Here is a 20,245-nt window from a genome sequence, read left to right as displayed (position 1 = left end):
AAGAGAGACTTGTAATCTATGTAAGGGAATTCAAATTTCAGTGAAGCGTGCAGTTAAGCTTATGTATGTTTCAATGTGGTATGATCACATGGTATGAGCTGCATAGTTGGATTATAACAATGGTGTCCTTGTAGTGACATCAAAGAAAGTTAATAAAATAATTTGATAACAAAAATAAAAATAAGGCACATGCCAGTTCAGATGCAATACTGCTTCTATTTATCATAGTGATCCCTTTTTATAGTGACCCCTTTCTCCAATTTTAGAGATCAAAAAGGTAACTCTTGGCAGCAGACAACATAATGTAAATGTCCAACAATATAAATCTTGAAATAATCCAAGTGGATATTTATGTGGAATAAACAGAAATTGAGCAGATAGATTTAACTGTGCTCTACTCAATCATACTTTCAAACATACCAAATGAGCAAACATTTCATCAGCCCTCAAATGAAAAACACAGATGTTCCATCACTCTTGAAAATGTGATTTTGTGTAGAACAAGAAAATAAAGTGGGTCAAAAATAGCACTACCATATACATTTTTGTATTAAAAGTAAGTTAGTGATATAAAGGCAACATATTATTTTACCTGTATGCTTATTTCGTAGGCAAGCCATGTTCTTCAGGTCAGCACCTTTGATCTCATTTGATATCTAGCTGTGCACAGGTGTCTGCAAGGCTGTTGAGAAGAGTCCAGCGGAGGCCTGAGAGACAGAGCTCAGCTCATGCTTTCTGAGGAGCTGTCGCTGTCTGCCAAATGACCTCATCCAGGAGGCGGGGCCACTCCCAACACCCGAAGAAGGATCTTAAAAGGATCCGAGACATGAGCTACTGAAGCACAGCTTTGGAGGAGCAATTGTTCCTTTTGGGAGGGCAGTGCAGCTATAAATAATTATTTCTGTTACCTAGCACAGAAGTATAGAAAATAAGTAAGCAATAATGCCACAGAATGTAACTTTGCAAGGTCCAGCCCCTTGGGGATTCAGACTGACTGGTGGAAATGATTTTAATCAGCCATTGACTATATCAAGGGTGAGTAATTTTAAATGAATGTTTAGAAAAGTGTTTATTATGTGAAGATATTGAAAATATCTATCCTGGGTGTATTTCGGAGATGGCAGATTATGTCAGAAATACAGCAAAATCTGTTATGGTCATTTGCTGTGTTTCTTTGAGAAAATAAAGAAAAACAATGCAAATTAAGATCTCCAGTATATCTTCTCAGCCATAAGCAACTGTTTTCACAGCCCAGATGGTTTGCAATCAGGTTGACCATCTGGGCATGCTTTCTTGCAGATAACCGTTTTGCTTAGCATCGTTCTCGTGGTCTGTAATGTCATCAGACACAACCTACCTCTCTGTGACCAAAAACTTGTATCCACAATCTGTTATTATGTGTGTGTATATATATATATATATATATATATATATATATATATATATATATATATATATATATATATATATATATATATATATATGCACATACTGGGCTGTTTAACATGATACATAATTGTATGTATATTATGATTCAATTAAATTACTGATATGCAAACATATACTAATTATAGGCATTTATTAAGACTCTAATCAGGTTAGATGTGCTCATAGGAACTTAATGTGTAATGTTTGCTAATCCATTTGAAACAAAACACTGCAAGGATCATCACACCTGTTTCAAGAGCAGATGTCATCTCCTAACGCTTTCCTGTCATTAGCCAGACCAAACACTGAAAGACAACACTAAATGAAGCAAAATGTTGAAGCAAATATATTGCCAAAGGGTGACATAATTATGTGCCAAGAGCAGTGATACCAAAAAAGGTAGAGCATATGTCAATATTTCTGTCACAACGGTTACATTAAATATGTGAGCTGGCTGCACTGAACTTAAAAAAAAAAACTCCTCATGCATTTAGTGAAAGAGCCACCAAAATTAAATAGTTATATTATCGCCACAGTTTACATATATAATATGATGATAAGTTAATCATCCTTTTTTAAATCAAAATTAACAAATGTATCAATAAACCATTGTTGCTTTTTGTTTAGTATTACTATAAAAGCTTGCCTTCATATTTCAGTTTAAAATGAGAATCCTTTCAATGAGCAGTCAAGAAGATCAATGAAGTAGTTTGTTATTAGTAGTGAGGACATTTCTAATAGGCTCTTTGATCTTTCCAATTTACCTTGCACCTGTACTTTTTCTATGATTTTAAACTGATGCATTTGCAGTATTAACACAGTTATGTGACACAAAACCCATGTGTCAAGTGGCAGTCATGAAATGTAAAACATATCATTCTGGTACAACTGATACAAACCTGTTTATGAATCATTGGTTAATTAATATATTGTAGCTTTAAATGCTAAAGGTTTTAACACTGTATAAAGCATTAAGCAGCAGTTATATTCAAGTTATACCAACAAGAAACTAGTTATGTCTCAAAACCTCCTTTTTTATTTTATGTGAATTCAGTTACTGTGAAGACAGCCAACTAGGACATATTTGCACAGTATGCTGTTTTAATAGAATCAAGTTAAAGGTCTAAAGTTATCCTAGCTTTGGTTCCAATGCCCAGATTGTGTCTAAATGTCTAAAAGAAAATACTCAGTGTGTCACAGGACATGCATTTTGCAGCACAAGCTCAGTTTGTTTCATGTTTTGGCTGTGTTTTATATACAGATATATTTTAGTTTTTTTTTTTTTTTTTTCAGAAATTTGTAGTCAGCAGATTCATTCTGTTCTCTGTTAATAGGGTGAAGTGTGTAAAATATGACAAGTTTATTAAACAATGTATTTTTTCTGTCTTATGAATACATGTGTTTATAAAAACTGAAAGTAAACAGAATATGGCTTAGCACAACTCCCAACAAGGTACTGAACTTTTAATCCATGATTTGATTTGATTTTTGAAGAAACGTTAGTATCAACTGGCCAAAATGTGATTTTCTGTATCTAGAGCTATACTGAGAAAATGTTTTGTGGGTGATTCTGTCAACCAAAGCACACACAAAAAAAATGACACAATAAGGCACAGGTTCATAAAATGTATATAGTTACTGTTAAATTATTATAAATCAGGACATTCATATTGTTAATAATTTTAAGATATTTTTTTAGGATTGAACTTTGCTTACTCCTTTGAAAAAAAAAATGGTTCTGATTGACTTGGTGGGAGTTCATTATTAAAAATGAGCAGGTGAGATTTACATGAAATGTAATTTGAAGTCATGTTAATTTGCATTGTTTTAAATTGTTACCATTAGAATAATTGTTTAGAGCTAAGTATTAAAGCTGAAATAAACAATGCTATTTTCTTACCTCTTATTACCATATTCAACCTCTAAAGTCAGCTCTCTTTTCAGTGCGATATAATGAAAACATGTTGCTGCATTTCTTTTGTTTTATCAAATGCTATATACCTAATCAGTTCCCTTGCTGTAAATACCATGGTCTAATTGCAGACAATTTCATTCAAATTAATATACGACGTAGGTATAGGAAGTAGCAGCAGCCTTAATCATCAGTATAGTGAGGAGAGAAGCAGCTGCAAAGATAGATGAATGCTTCGGGAATGACCGTGCAAGAGGAATGGGAATGGAGGGTAATGTTGGGTGTAGAGTGTAACAGAGAGTGATGTCAGGTCCAGAACCCTGCTCGAAGGGAGACGAAATGCCTCAGCAATTAGATCAACAAACATTCAATGAGAACTGAGTCTCCCCAGCTGTAGTATGACACCGCACTCTGGTGAAAACATCCTTAATGATCCAATAATAGCAGCATTACCACACAAAACGGCATTTAAAACTCCCTCTTAGTCTAATCCATGAAGATATTATTTATTATTTAGATGAATGTGAACAAGCTGGCTGTAGGGGTGACGTCAGGCCAGAAAGGAGTACACAGACAGATAAACCAACATTAACACACCACACGCAACACATAACACAAAATCCACACTGCCACAGTGACGCAGTACACTGACAGTATAATTTATTTCCATTTTAAACAAAAAAATTAAATAAGTGTTTATCCTGGCCTTGCTCATTAATTAGACATACTTGTCAGATTGTTTACCTGCCTGTAAACATCTTCTGGCGTTATATAATTTTGGTCCCCTGGGAAAGGGAGAGAAATGTTTGTTTGTCATTAAAAATGGTATAGTAACTGTATAAATCTGTCACTGCCTTTCACTGGCGCCCTTCTGATGAAGAGTTTTTAGGAGCTCATTTGGCTACATAAAATAACAATAATGACATTTAAATGCAATACTACACAATATTACATCATGTTCAGTGAATAGTAATACTAAACACTCCAGTTCATGTTGAACTAACAGTTAGAGGTTTCTATTTTATAAGGTCACATATCTTCTTACTGGCAGGATCTTAAAACAGAGCCCTGAACCAAAGCATGTTTAGCTCTTCCAGACTTAATTCAGGCTCTGTGCTTACTGGTGACTCATGTGTTTAATTTTAAAAGTTTGATAGTGATTTACTGCCCTGACGTGAAGACTGTGAAGGTCACACTGCTCAGCTTCTATCTTTATTGAGATAATATCCAATCTGTTCTCTATAATGACAAATTAAAACTGACATGCATTCACATTCCTTCACTTTTGAATTGCAATGCATGCCTTCACTTATTTTGTTTTTTATGTCAAAATGTTTTCTGGTTGTATTGTACAATACTAAAATAATGTTCATGATATCAAATGAACCTGCCTAATTGATTCTCTGATATATAGGATTGCATCACCCTCCCTGAATTCCAGGAGGTTACACCATATAGTAAAAAAAAAAAGTCACCAAGCACATATACTAGCCCAATATTTAAGAAAAAAAATGTATTTGGTGTGACTGGATTTATACATTACTTACATGCCCTGTATCTGAATTCTCCAGTGTCCAAGGAACTTAGATGGAATTTCATGTCTTCAATTTTTTTTACATGGAATATTTGTGCATCTCTACAAATTCCTGTGCATAACATCCATAGAGCGCTCTCTGCAGAAATCCATTTTCATTTCATGTTTCTATGTACGTTTTAAATGTTTTTCCATGTTTCTCCAAGGAGACACGCATTCCCTGTGGAGATAATGTTGTAATGTCATCAATATCATGTGGGCAACTTGCCATTGCTGTCAATTCCCAAACAACAAAAATAGAAATGGACAAGATGGTGGAGTATATGAATGAGGGACTTTCTAAAATACACAGAGTTTGTGGTGGTGGTGGATGCTACTGAAGCGTACTGAGGTGAACCATGAGTTTGATCCTCAAATTATTACTGCCTGCTGTATCCTGCACAATCTGTGCCACGACTGTAAGGAGGTGTTCAGGCATCAGTGGCTGCTGACAATGAGCGAAGCGGAGGAATAGCGATGGTCCTGCTATTAGAGACGAACTGCTATCTTTATTTTTGTAACCCGACGGTGTACTTTTATTTTGTATCAATTTTTTTTTCATTAGCTTATTTTGTATCTCTTTATACCAATATAGCATCCTCATTTGTGCTGTAGTTGTATGACTGCTTCTGTAAAGTATGAAAGTATTGGACTATTGAGTAGTAATGTTGATTCCCAAGAAATAAGTTGCAAAAATTCCACATCACATTTTATTTTGAGAGTGGGTTAAACAATTTTCGAATGATATCCTCTTCCCTTATTATGGATATTAACATCTTAGTCTCTTCATCATGGCGTAAGTGGAGACAGGTTTTGCTCAGACATAACTAGGAGAAATTTCATGGGAGTACAGTTATACACATTTAAACATAGTACTTTACAATAAAGTCATTTTGACAGTTTTGGAAGTATATTCTGAAGTACTGTACAGTAGCTGTAACCACCTGAATTCACAAGTTCATGATGCAGTATATCAAACATTTTTAGTAATAGTTTTAAACAGAAACTTAGTAAATACAATCTGCAGGATACTTTACAAACACATTTAGATCCATGGGATGATTAGCATTATGCAATGTTTTTGGAAAGTGGGAGAAAAAAGTGGAGTTCTCTGCAATATCAATCTGATAAGGGAAATACTGCAAACAAAAAATGTACTTTCCTGCTGCCATCTTTGGACCATGGTAATTTATGTATTCCCATGTGGCTTTTATAGTGGCTTTAGGTAAGGCACTTGATCAAGCTAATTAACATTTTTACTAGAACTCATGTTTCCATGTGAAATCTCGTATGAAAATGAGACTGCTTTTTTGGGGCATTTTCACGAGTTTCCCTGCCTACATGCATGTGCATTGTCAATTTACATGAGACAAACCACTCAGTAAACTAGTGCAATGAGTCCCTGTAGTCCTTACCTCACAACCATTTTGTAACACAGTATTCAAGCTGGACCATAGTAGAAAGTTAACAAAGAGCATACCTTAGAAACAGTATAGATGTTTGTTTGTTTGTTTTATTGTGTTTAAAGTGATCATGTTAACCCTAATCTGTATGTGATTCCCATGCAAGAAACCTAGACTTAGATTATCTCCTCTGGTCTGTCTGCTTCCAATTTTCTACATATAAATATTACTTTGCTATTCGTATTGCAGAGAGCATCTGTTATCTATCCTGCAGGCCTGTGTTGGGATCAGAGCACAGCAGCATCTTTACCTAAAGTTGTTGTTTCTAGTTGTATCTATTGCTTTAGAATCGACTGGCTCTTTAATTAATATATATTTTCAGTAACCATGGTGACTAAGTGCCAGTCAGTTCTTTTGTTACATGTGAAATATAAAATAAAGATAAAATTACCCTTTCTGCAACCATTTTCAAAATGAATATTATATCATTGAATGTGTACTTCATTGAATTGAAAACATTGGCACAAGTAGATATCCATTCATACGAACACTTATTGGAGCCAAACAGTTATAGGTCATAGTGTTAGACATAATTAAGTACTGTACCAATATTTGAAATGTACATTATTATAGCTATTTTTAATTATTATGTTTCGAAATCCAAAGGAAGTTAATTTAAACAGAAAATGTACTCTTTTATTTACATAATTTCTGTAACCAACAGTTGGTAGGAATCGTGTTAAAGCAATGAAGACTTCACTATACTGAAAACACATTCCCTTGTATGGTAATGTCAATTTTTAAATTTGGGAACTCAAAAGAAGTGATAAAAATCAGAACACATGTTCATTTAGTACATTTTTTTTCATTGATTTTTCTCTCTCTTTTGGTTTAGATTACTCCAGGAAGCAAGGCATCACTAGCCAACCTTTGCCCTGGTGACATCATTCTTTCCATTGATGGTGTAACAACAGAAAGCATGACTCATTGCGAAGCTCAGAATATGATTAAGGATTCCACAAATCAGCTGAATCTGAAGATCAAGAGGTAAGAACATAAAAGCATTGGTGCCATAACTCTACAGGTTTAAAGGCTATTCAACAATATTTGTAAAATAGCCATAGCCAAGCAGTTTAATGAATATCAAATTGGATTTTATTCATATCAGACAGACTTTCTAAAAATATTAAAGCTTGACTTAGTAGATAGAAATGTCCTCTACAGACATTATAGAAGATGGGTACCTCCACAAATTTTTAGCAACATAGGAAGGGTTATTGTAAATAATGTTATACGCTTGACAACTCTACTTTAACTAACAGATACCTTTGCATAGCATGTCTCCTCAACCTGCTTTATAACGGCTAATAATAAAACAGGCTTTACGTTCAAGAGAGACGGTTTTGATTTCAGAAAAGAACACACACAAGTGTAAGCATCTTTTCAAAATTACAAAAAAAAATAAAAATTACCGTGAGCAGAGCACTTTATGAAAGGAAACTTTGTTCCTTCTGAATCTGTGAAATATTTAATTTGTATCTGTTAATTATCCCATTACCTCTATATGTGTTTATTATTGTTTCTGCACACATAGACATTGATGAAGGCAGTATAAAAAATATCATTATGGGTGCACCTCCCTGCTGAACAGAGACTTTCTTATAGACATTGCAGCTAATAATATAGCTCCATAAAATGTTTCCTGCATGCTCAACTTCTTACAGTATATAGGTCTCAAATGTGCAGTTGGTAAAGAAACACGTGTTATAGCAAACATGTATTTTTATTTCAAAACATGATCTCTGGAACCAAAACTGTTTACAAGCCATATTCTATGCTACAGTAAGCTACAGTACATAAGATGGTAGTTCAGCAATTTTACATTAGTAATGACATTTACTGATCTTATTTCAGACCAGAAACCAAGCTTTGGTCTCCTCAAGTGACAGAAGGTGGTAAAGCCCATCCTTTTAAAATCAATTTGGAAGCTGAACAGCAAGTATGTACCATGGAACATTGAGTTTAACTGTGTATTTTCATATTTCTTAAATGTACAGCACTGGGCTTGATATAGTGACATACAAATAAACATATGATATATCATGGGTATAGTCAGCCAGTTTTGGGAACCCTTTGTTGACCAACCCTACAATGCTCTTCATTATTTTATTATAAGTTGCTTCTCCATTGGAACCTATTAAAAGCATCTTTACTTATAATGTCACTAAGAGTGTAGATCTCACATTCAGAATTTAATTTAAAAAAAAAAATGTGTTTAAACCACAACAGAATCTATAGATTAAATACATTAATATCATTTTTTTTTTTTAAATTTTGATTGAATGATTTATACTCTGTTTATATGTGTTCGTGGCTACCTCTGATCAATTTGAGAGTATACTTTATCTTGCACTTTTTGTATAACAGGCATGATTCGCTTTGCTCACAGGCCTGGCACAGCAAAGAAATACACTCTCAAGTTGATTAAAGGTAGCCACTGAACACTTACAAACATACAATAAAACAACAGAATCCTTCTCAAATCCCATATGCTTAATTGGTTTGAACCCAAGAGCTGGACTTTGTTTTTCCAGTGTGTTTTCCTATTAATGTTTTGTCTTGGAAATGTGCAATAACTTGTTCTGTGTATCTGGGTAAAAGACAGGATAACATAGTCTGCATTTTCTGAATCTATTATAAAAGTTTACTGAGGATCACCATGATAAAAGCATAGATACAGAAAAGCAGAGTGAAAGCGTGAATATAAGCATGGGAAAAGCTAGTTTAGTGCAAGATAGTGCAAGCGTAATGTTATCCTTATTGATTAGACAGCGCCTGGGTTTCCATGCAGCTTAGAAAGTTGTCAATCTCACCACAATGATTATTTATGTGATGCAGCACACACATACCATGCACATCCCATGCTCTGTAGCAGTGGTACTCAACTGTGCCCCTCGAGATTAATTCCAGTCCTGGTCTTTATTCCAGCCAGGAATAAATTAGTTAATTGCCTATTAGCAACTTCAATTAACTACATTAGAACCTACTTGGAGTAAAAACCTGGACTGAATTGCATCTCAAGGGCCAGAGTTGAGTTCCACTGTTCTATAGGTAGCGTATGACTTTAAGGGGTGGGTAAATCATCTTCTCACTCTAAAAAGCCGTACAATTGACCAAAAATTGACCAAAAAGTTTTGTTTGCATGGAAACATTTCTGGAAGTCATACATTATGCTTACAAGACCTCAGCACTGAAAATCCAGTTCCTGACATAACCTTGTGCAACGTTTTACTATATGTAAAGGCCGTACCACCAAGCAATCCTTTATTGTCTGAGAGCTGCTGGAAGGAGTTATGGCAAGGTTCTTTGACCAAATAGGAAAACATAAGCGTACAGTAGGAGGGGTTTAGAGACCTCTTCATTCAGTATTTTTTTTTTCACGTGACACCATTTATGTAACGTTTCTAATTATTGCCAATGATAGTGCTTCATACACTGTACAAAAATATAAACACAGCATGCAACAATTTCAAAGATTTTACTGAGTTACAGTTAATATAAGGAAATCAGTCAATTGAAATAAATTCATTAGGCCCTAACCTATGGATTTCACATGACTGGGAATACAGATATGCATCTGTTGGTCACAGATACCTTAAAAAAAAAGGTAAGGGCGTGGATCAGAAAACCAGTCAGTATCTGCTGTGACCACCATTTGCCTCATGCAGCGCGACACATCTTCTTTGCATAGAGTTGATCAGGCTGTTGAATGTAGAATGTTGTTCCACTCCTCTTCAATAGCTGTGCAAAGTTGCTGGATATTGGCGGGAACTGGAACACGTTGTCGTACACGTTGATCCAGAGTATCCCAAACATGCTCAATGGGTGACATGTCTGGTGAGTATGCAGGCCATGGAAGAAGTTTTCAGCTTCCAGGAATTGTGTACAGATCCTTGCGATGCGATGCGACATGGGGCTGTGCATTATCATGCTGAAACATGAGGTGATGGCGGCGGATGAATGGCATGACAATGGGCCTCAGGATCTCGTCACAGTATCTCTTTGCATTCAAATTGCCATCGATAAAATGCAATTGTGTTCGTTGTCCGTAGCTTATGCCTGCCCATACCATAACCCCACCGCCACCATGGGGCACTCTGTTCACAACGTTGACATCAGCAAACCGCTCGCCCACACAACGCCATACACGCTGTCTGCCATCTGCCTGGTACAGTTGAAACTGGGATTCATCCATGAAGAGCACACTTCTCCAGCAGGCCAGTGGCCATCGAAGGTGAGTATTTGCCCACTGAAGTCAGTTATGACACCGAACTGCAGTCAGTTCAAGACCCTGGTGAGGATGACAAGCACGCAAATTAGCTTCCCTGAGACGGTTTCTGACAGTTTGTGCAGAAATTCTTCGATTGTGCAAACCTACTGTTTCATCAGCTGTCTGAGTGGCTGGTCTCAGACGATCCCGTAAGTGAAGAAGCCGGATGTGGAGGTCCTGGGCTGGTGTGGTTACACGTGGTCTGCGGTTGTGAGGCCAGTTGGACGTACTGCCAAATTCTCTAAAACGATGTTTGAGGCGGCTTATGGTAGAGAAATGAACATTCAATTCCCTGGCAACAGCTCTGGTGGACATTCATGCAGTCAGCATGCCAATTGCATGCTCCTTCAAGACATCTGTGGCATTGTGTTGTGTGACAAAACTGCACATTTTAGAGTGGCCTTTTATTGTCCCCAGCACAATGTGCACCTGTTTCAGCTTCTTGATATGCCACACCTGTCAGGTGGATGGATTATCTTGGCAAAGGAGAAATGCTCACTAACAGGATGTAAACAAATTTGTGCACAAAATTTGAGAGAAATAAGCTTTTTGTGCGTATGGAAAATTTCTGGGATCTTTTATTTCAGCTCATGAAACATGGGACCAACACTTTACATGTTGCGTTTATATTTCTGTTCAGTGTAGTTTGGTTATTTTATAAGCAACGTTTTAAAAGAAACACTGAAGCTACTACAAATTTTAAAAATGCAGCACTTTGCAATACGAATAAATAAATAATAAAGCCCTTTGCAAAGCACAGATAATTTTGTTCATTCTTTTACACTTTTGTTATCTTTGTGTTTGGTAATCGGATAGCCGATTGCTTTAAGCTTACACTTTTCTGTCCCTTTGCTATAAGATGCAATACAGTGTACACTAGCCTAAAGTAGCATCTTTCATGGGTACTTACCAAGGACAAAAGTCACATTTGTACCCCTATGTATTAAATTAGCATAGCTGTGACTTCATTGCCAATGACTTTACTATGGCTGCGGGCTACCACCAGTCTGTTGAATTAAACCTAATTTCTTAGGTTTACATCTCTTAAACCTAATTAATTGAGGAAGATTTGTTTTAGAAGAACAAAAACATGAAAAAGAAAAACCAAACAGACAGGCTTAAGATTAGCTTGCTGCAAGACATAATGCAGTTGCAGAAAGTCTACTATTCCCGATGAAGTAGCAGTAGTCCTATTTTAATGACCATTTTAAACTACTGCAGCCATCAAGTGATGGCTGGAGAAAAAAAATCAACTTAGCATCCTCAACAAGAGGATGCTAACAAGGATGGCCATCTAACAGATTTTAAAGAAAAAAACAGAAAAAGGACTAAATTACTTGCAAAAGTGCAACAAAAAGGACGGAACAGAGCACTGCATTTAGAGCCTACTGGTCTACGACGGCCATCGTATAACCAGCAGACTCCACATGAGAGTGCTCTAAAATAACCCGGGGCCATCGAGGGCTTTGAACATGGCTCTCCAGTCAAAGAGACCCTCCCCGGAAATCTTACTCTTCCTGGTCTTGAAAATGGCCAGTTTACCAAGAGCCAGGAGCAGATTCACCAGGTGGTCTCTCACCTTGGTGGAGCCATGAACAGAGTGCCCAAAAATAAGGAGGGTGGGGGAGAAATGCAGCCAGAACTGCAGCAAGAGGTTCTTCAGGAGGAAGACGAACAGCTGCAGTGTGGCACAGAGAAAATAAAGATGGAATACTGATTCAGACTGACCGCAGAAAGGGCATGCTACATCCAAGTCAGTAAAGTGAGCAGAAGTCCCCTGACACAACGGCTCTGTGCCGGACTCGCCATCAAAAGTCTGGCAGTGAGCATCTCGGGAGCCAGCCATGCAAAGTGATCCAGGAGATCCCAGACAGGTCACTCTGGTTGAGACTATTTGCCTTCACATTGTGGGGGATTCCAACACCTGCACATGAGTCTTGGTTCACAGATATCATGCTCCAGGTCTTTAGCAGATCCTGGTAGAAGCCTGGCAGCTCAGATAAAGAGGACCAATACATTCTAGTAGCCCTCTCTCTCTCGTGCTAACGGCTGGGCATCTGCAAGATGTGGACGACCGCAGAGTGATGACTTGGCGATTTAACAGCACGCGGTCCAGCTGGACATCACCACCACCACTCACCAATGTGACTGGGACTCCCACCGGCCCTTTGTCCTGGCCTGCCACTCCGCACCCTTCTGCTGAACCACCCGGACTGGAGTATGCCAGGCTGCTGCAGGACTGCCTGGAGTTGGCCCACTGCTTCACCAGGAACCAGAAGCAGGCTGCGGGCTGCCAGCAGAAGAGAAACTATGACACCAGGGCACGAGGGAGGCACTTCACAGCGGGGGAGCTGGTCTGGGCATACAGCCCCCAACGGAGATGGAGCTGCGTCCCTAAGCTGGACAGCCACTAGCTAGGACCTTGCCAGGACTTGGTACTCCACCAGGATCGGCTTGCTCCCTACCGAGGACATGACCCTGTGCAGCCTGGCACGACAGCACCTGCCTCCTTCTTACCTAACAATCCTGCAATCAAGACCCTGACGCCAATGCAGACCACCACGTCATTTTTGGGACTTTGTCCGTCCCCTCAGGGATGAGGGACTTTAAGGGGAAGCTATGTAACAACCCTGGGTCCTCTATAACCGCGTTCAGGACCCACAGCTGACCCAGAGTCAAAGGTTCAACTGTGGCAGGTGTTCAGGGACATCTGAGACAGGAGAATCGCCACCAACCAGAAGCTCCTTTGCGGGTTGCAACATTGTTGTCACAAATCAGGAGATAAGATGTTGCAACAATCAAGGAATTGAGAGCGGGAAGCCGTGCACGCTTAGGATTGGTGGATGATGCACAGGGGCCTTGTGGCCTGGCCAGGGGCATAAGTAGCGGGTTGCTCAGAGAGCTGGTAGGTTGAGACGAAAGAAGAACAGCTGAAGAACAGAGAGAAAGATTGGAGAGAAACAGCCAAGGAGAGCCATCAAGAAGCGAGACTAAAGAGAACCAAAGAAGAAACCAGAGACTGCACCTAGTCCGCTGTGCACACAGCCAAAAGTGTGCTTTGGATTTTCTTTTCTTTTATTATGTTGTCAGTCTGAGTAGCACTACACTGCTCAGCTGTAGTTGTACCACTGGCTGGTAAAGAAGCATGGGGGGGTTCATGGCCAAATGAGGCAGCCTGCACTTCCAGTGTTTTATCACAACCTAAAAACTTTGTGGGAACCCAATTTAATGAAGCTGAACGATACCAGTAAGTTGGCAAGACCAAATTGGAACACAAACATTTAAATATACCCTCCTGTATTTTAATATTAATTATGTTATTAGCATTTGGAAGGAGAATTCCTCAGGCTAAAAAAATACTACATGGAAACACACTCAAACTGAAAGTACTACCAAAATAGAGTGAGAGGTGTATTTTTCTTTTTCCATGGAAATTGCCCAGTTTTGACTGGTGATAATGGAATAAAGCCCTGACACATATATTAACTTTGTCGTTTGCAATGCTTAGATCCACTGCATGATAATAACAACCCATTTGGTGACTAGTTAATGCTAAAGTCCTGCAGGCACTCAAACCCATATTTTATGTGCTGATCATTTTCTTTACATAGAATATAATGATACCTGCTTTCTGTCATTTTTTAAATGTATTGCACATGTGTATAAACAATAGAATGTTACAGATAACATTAAAAAATACCCTGTAAAACCTATTATATGTGTTTAATATTAAACATAGCAATGTACAATATTAATGCAACATTAAAATACTGTGCCCTAATCACAAAACATTCAAGACATTTGCAAGGAATGATTTTAAGAACTGCTTATAAAAAGTAAAACAGTTTTTCTAAACTTCCTTTTTTTTTTTTTTTTTTTTTTTTTTTTTTTAATGAACTGCAATGTAATTAATCAAAATTCTATTACAAAAAACACATTCCTGCTTTTGTGAATAGGTCCCATTGTATATCAGGTGCATATAGTTATGGCCAAAGGTTTTGCAAAACCTAGAATTTTAGGATTGAGACATTATATATATATATATATATATATATATATATATATATATATATATATATATATATATATATATATATATATATGTGTGTGTGTGTGTGTGTGTGTGTGTGTGTGTGTGCACCACACACAACACACACACCCACAACATGTGTGGGTGTGGGTGTGTGCGCGTGAACATAATTTAGATATTTTATTTAACATCATCTAATCAAAAAAACTACAAAACAATAGCGCAAATATCTACAGGAAGCCATAACAGCCATACAGTATTTCATGTTAGATTTAGAAATGTCACTTTTTTCAATGTTTATGATTTTTTCGTTAAGTACCGATATGTGAAAAACTACAAAGCAGTATGTAATCCGATATGTTAACGTAACATTATTTAGCAGCTTCAATTCCACTTTATGAAGTAGAATGTGTTAATTTTATGGGGTGATGCAAATCTTTTGACTATTCAGTAGCTATACACATTGATTTCAGCTGAAGCCAGCATGTTGTGGCCAATGCAGTTAGCTTTATTGGTATTATTGTCCTTGTTTACTGTTTTGACTGCAGCATGTAGCGTTGTTTGTTTTTGTTCGGCTCCATGTGCAGGAGTTTAAACCAATCGGTGCTGCTCATAATAGGAGAGCCCAGCCATTTGTAGCTGCAGCCAGCATTGACGATAAAAGGCAGGTAGTGAGTTCAGCCTACAACACTCCTATAGGCCTGTACTCTTCCGGCAACATCCAGGACGCCCTCCATGGACAGATACGAGGCCTCATTCAAGACAAACCAGAAGGGTGAGTTTAAGGGTTTTACTTGTCCATGTCTAGTTGTCTTCATCCTGTGTTCATCCATGTCCATAAGCCCAGCTCTTGAGGCTTACGTTTCATGTATCTAAAACCCTTTTTCTCTTATTTTACATAGGTCTATAACAACAACAAAAATACTATGAACATAACCAACATAAGCGGTTTGAACATTAATATAAAGAGTGATCAAGCCTTTCCATGGACTAACACTCCTAACCTATTTGTAACTTTTTCTAACCTCTTTGTTTTTTTACAGGACCTAGGCTACTTCGAGCACAAGTTTAATGTCAGACCAAAACCATTCGTAGTCTCAGGCCAAAGCAGGTTACATCCACTAAGTTTTTGCAATCAAGCATGCAATCTGCATTTTATGGCTGTTATAAGCATAGCCTGCATTATATCATGAACCCTGTTTAGAAGTTAGGATGAGGTGAACATAAACTTAAACCTGGTAACCAGGTTTGTAATGTGTATACTGTGCACTGGAACGATTTAATCTTATTGAATACATAACATTTTTTATTTTTATCTTTTTAAATCTTTACATTTATCACCTAAATAAGACAGCATGGCTTTGCAAAGTATACTAACCTGTTTTTATTTATTTTTTACTTTTTTATATAAGGTGAGCTGCAAAGTGTGTGTAGTTTACAGTAGCATTTACATTAGCCACACATATAATATGATGTCTATGGGAAGCATATCTTGTAAGGGGCATGGCGTTTTAAAAAGGTCTGTTTGAGGTATGCATATAGTAGTATGATGAAGCCTGTTATTGGTTTGAGTGTGTGGCATCCTGTTTCAAGAGCATAATCAAAATGTATTAATAAGATTTGTACCTACCATACATATCATTTCTAAAATGTTTCCCTTGTAAATGTTGTCTTATGTGTAATGTCTTCCCCTGTCATCTCTGTTAATGTCTGTGCTGGTTTGTTGTTCGTTGTCGTTATGCTGGTGTCCTTGCTGTATCTGTCTTTCTTGGTCATTAGTGGATGCAAGAAGCCTCCCCATGCGGTTGCTCGCATCATCACCCCCAGCGATTTAAAGGTTACCATGAAAGGGTCTCCTCAAAAGACCTGGGTGGCAGAGCTGCCAGGGGTTAGGATTCAACATGCCCAGTTTAACTCCCCCATACAATTGTACTCAGATGCCAATATTATGAACTCTCTATATGGACAGGCGTCTGCCACTTTAACTGAAAAACCTGCTTTCAGGTAATCAAAGCTGGAGGCTACAGGGAATGTGTTTCTGCCCTGTCCCTTTATTGTCTGAGTTCTGCAGGAAGTCTTTACCATGTTTGCCGTCACTGAATTACTGACAACTGATAACATTTCATTTAAATATGAAGTGCACGGTTGTGTTTAGCACATGGTGAGGTATTTCCAAAGGCTTGTGCATTGATCTGAAGCACAATACTGTAAAGCAATATGTAAAGAGTATGTTCAATATCTATTTATCTTTTCCTTTGTAATGTCAGTTCATGAGAATTATTTATGAATGCAACAGCACATAACAGGACGGGCATTTTACAATTCAGTTCAGAAAAAAAGTAAACTGGAGATTTTAATCAAAATCCTTAACTACTATGTAACTATTTTTGAAGAAATCTGTAGCACTAGGCCCTAGGGACTAGAGCACCAGAGACAAAAATGTTACACTATGAATTATTGCTGTAAAAATAAATAATGATGCCACTTATTCTGTAGTGTTGAACCAACGCCATCGATCGAGCAGTCACACGTGTACAAAATGCTTCAGGAGAATCAAGATGAATACCATGAGCCTCGGCAGTCTGGCTCCTTCAGAGCTCTGCAAGATTATGTGGAGGACGATCCTGGTGAGCACTCATTGGCTCTGTAGTTATGTTTGCTAAGCATCAGTAAATAAAATTAAAAGAAGGTGTACATTGTGACAGAGCAGGTGTACAAGATTTTGGGTGGCATCACTGTTTACATTACATGTGCCTTGAAATAGACCACTAGGAGAAAAACCCACAGTAATAGTTGTCTGTGTTCAAGATACATTATCAATTAACGCTAGCTATTTAATCCCAACTGGCAGGTTCTCGTCCCAGTGGCACTAGAAGTGTGAGAGCTCCCATCACAAAGGTTGGTGGACCCACCGGAAGTGTTCAGAAACTGCCACTGTGCGACAAATGTGGCAAAGGGATTGTGTGAGTATTGCATTCACTGTATAAAACAAAGCAAGATGAATGTCAGGGGACCCTGGTTACCAGTATTTAGAACATTCTTGTGCTACACTATGCACCACAAAACCAGTCTAACTAATTTTGTTCCGACATCAAAATATCAATAACCAATAAAACTACCGATTCATATACTGTCAGATTAGTCTTTAAATTAAAATATACAGTATAAGTGAATGATTCTTTCATGAATAATAGCAATTTTTCTACATTTTATCACATTTAAATCCCACTACAGAAAACTGTGCCAAATGTCGTGTTCATTCTATTCTTCTTCTTTACAGCGGGACCATTGTGAAGGCCCGTGATAAGTTTCGCCACCCCGAATGCTTTGTGTGCTCTGACTGTAACATGAATCTGAAGCAGAAGGGCTACTTCTTCGTGGAGGGACAGCTGTACTGTGAGACCCACGCCAGGTCTAGGATGAGGCCTCCCGAGGGATATGATGCTGTCACTGTTTACCCTACAGCCTAAACATCTTGCTTACTGGAAGTATCCTGCAGAAATAGCTTCACTCCGTGCCTTCTGAATCCATTGAGATTAACATTAGCAGGAATGTGCATCATGGTACATTACACTATATAAACATTGTTACATTTTGGTTCAATGCAAAAAATACTCCACTAATCGTTAGTAATTGCTACAGAATACAAGGGTCACCTAAAAGCCTATCTTGTTCAGAGTGTACACACATGCATGTTATTTCAGTCTGCTACATAATTATCTGTAAAAGCAAGCAAACCCTAGACAACACATATTTTGTAGCTTTCAACAGTGCTAAGACTACAATAAACTTAAAGAAAGTGAATGTACAACAGTGATTTCAATGCTCCATAAAAGAAATAAGTATTTTCTTCAAGTATCTTATACTGTATAAATTAACCTATACATAAATGGATAAACAGATATGCAATTAGTATGCAATGGAATTAATAGAAACAGTTTAGGCCTGTAGTCTTCTTAGCTGTATATGTAGTGCATAATGTATTTGTAGTATTTTCACTCACTGACAACACAGAATGGTTTCCCACTTATTTTCCTCTTTCTCCATGTACAAAATGTTTATGTAAGCAGGATGTGTGAATACTGAAAATGTCTACCTTAAATCTGTTTATTTCTTCAATAAAAGCATTGTGTTATAATAGTATATCATAATATGTTGTGTTATGCACATGCAGTAACGTGCAAAAACATATGTAGCCTAACTCAAATGTGTAATGAAAACATTCACATGTTCTGCACTATATATATATATATATATATATATATATATATATATATATATATATATATATATATATATATAAAGAATTGATATAATTGATTTTTTTTTTTTGTGTGTGTGTCCGTTTGCAACTATTTCTGTATTCCTTTGTTCATCAAAACCCTAACATGGATTACTAAAACAGTAATTTTGGTAGAAAGTATTCCTTAATTTGATACAATCTGTTAACATCTTGTAGAATTTAGTATTCCAGAATTATTCAGAACAACAGTAGAATATCCCAAATAGCGGTATTCTGATATTCTAAATAGGAATAATCTGTGTTCCTAAAATACAAGAAGGGAATATTACATTACCTTTGTCCTCAGGCTGATGCTCTAAACCATTTAGCAATTTAATTTCAAATATGAGACTCACATCATGATTGTTAGTTGGTTCAACAGGCACCTGTTCCCATCCTTTCACTCACTTTATTAGAAAGCTGTGTTTTTTAATTAATTCTGCCAGTTTGCAAACTCAGCAGGGTTTCTCTTTGATTGTCATAATAGAGAGAAATTATCACAGATCTTTTGCTGCCAACTCCACAGATGGCATCTAGTAAGAAACGTCACTGGAAGGCTGTCTGGTCAAAGACAATTACTGTACTGGTGATGATGTCCCTTAAAATGTATTCTCAGAAGGATTATATTGTGTTGGGGTTAAATATATGCTAAATATATGGTTTTGTGCATAAACAAAGAAATCATAAGGCATTTCATACATTATCGAACAGCTTTTGGTCTACAGTCTTTCCTGAAAGATAGGGACTTGCAAAGCTTTAATTAGGGCTGAAAACTAAACAAAGAGTACAGTTATCTTCTGTGCTTGTATAATCGGCAATCATGTATTTATCACAGTTTGAAGTGCATCACTACTCATTGGTTGTGTTATACCTATAAAAGATCTGAACCTGAGTTGAATATGCTGTGTTTCATCTCCTCCAATGCAGCCACAAGATCTTTGTCATCTTAGTTCTTTGCCAGAATTTTTGTAAACTGCCTCGCCAAGAAGTCAACTCTGTTCCAACTTTTCCCAGAGAGAAAACCTCAAGGTCGCCATGTTCCATTTATGAAAAGGTTCCCTTGGTTACATTTGTTTACAAAGATCTCTAGTTTCAAAACAGTTATCAGTTTAGTACAAACTGAGCCCCTACCGCTTTCATAAATCTAATCACTGAATCAGCTGCTCTGTTCAGTTTTCAGAGGTTAGATTTAACAGCCTAGCAGCCTGTTAAACTCATCATGGATTTTCAAAACGTTTGATACTGTAATAACTCAGTGAAGATGAAAGAAGCATAGAAGGTATCTTC

At 37.3% G+C, this 20,245-nt stretch overlaps 1 protein-coding gene across 4 annotated transcripts; it reads left to right on the top strand.

The window, feature by feature from the left end:
- The first annotated feature begins 809 nt into the window (after nt 1–809).
- LOC121297710 (PDZ and LIM domain protein 3-like) lies at nt 810–18,819 on the top strand. Of its 4 annotated transcripts, none has more exons than XM_041224168.1 (8): nt 810–1,035; nt 7,212–7,363; nt 8,231–8,315; nt 15,720–15,787; nt 16,456–16,680; nt 17,173–17,303; nt 17,528–17,639; nt 17,957–18,819. In XM_041224168.1, the coding sequence occupies exons 1-8, from the start codon at nt 943–945 to the stop codon at nt 18,144–18,146; spliced, it is 1,056 nt and encodes a 351-aa protein (XP_041080102.1). In that variant the 5' UTR covers nt 810–942; the 3' UTR covers nt 18,147–18,819. The 4 variants fall into 4 exon arrangements, with proteins under 4 accessions (XP_041080102.1, XP_041080120.1, XP_041080095.1 ...); XM_041224161.1 differs by lacking the exon at nt 15,720–15,787 and adding an exon at nt 15,264–15,451 and having other exon boundaries at nt 812–1,035; XM_041224186.1 differs by lacking the exon at nt 16,456–16,680 and having other exon boundaries at nt 811–1,035.
- The last annotated feature ends 1,426 nt before the right edge of the window (nt 18,820–20,245 follow it).

This window comes from Polyodon spathula, chromosome 2 (assembly GCF_017654505.1).
Source record: "Polyodon spathula isolate WHYD16114869_AA chromosome 2, ASM1765450v1, whole genome shotgun sequence".
Classification (NCBI taxonomy): Eukaryota; Metazoa; Chordata; class Actinopteri; order Acipenseriformes; family Polyodontidae; genus Polyodon; species Polyodon spathula.
This window is presented reverse-complemented; position numbering and strand designations above follow the sequence as displayed.

What these genes read in the sequence shown, in the direction of transcription:
- LOC121297710 (XM_041224161.1), top strand. Translation starts at nt 943, where the DNA reads ATGCCACAGAATGTAACTTTGCAAGGTCCAGCCCCTTGGGGATTCAGA. An exon ending in CTGAATCTGAAGATCAAGAG is followed by an intron (nt 7,364 to 8,230) that starts GTAAGAACATAA and finishes ATCTTATTTCAG; the next exon opens with ACCAGAAACCAAGCTTTGGT. An exon ending in AAATGTGGCAAAGGGATTGT is followed by an intron (nt 17,640 to 17,956) that starts GTGAGTATTGCA and finishes TCTTCTTTACAG; the next exon opens with CGGGACCATTGTGAAGGCCC.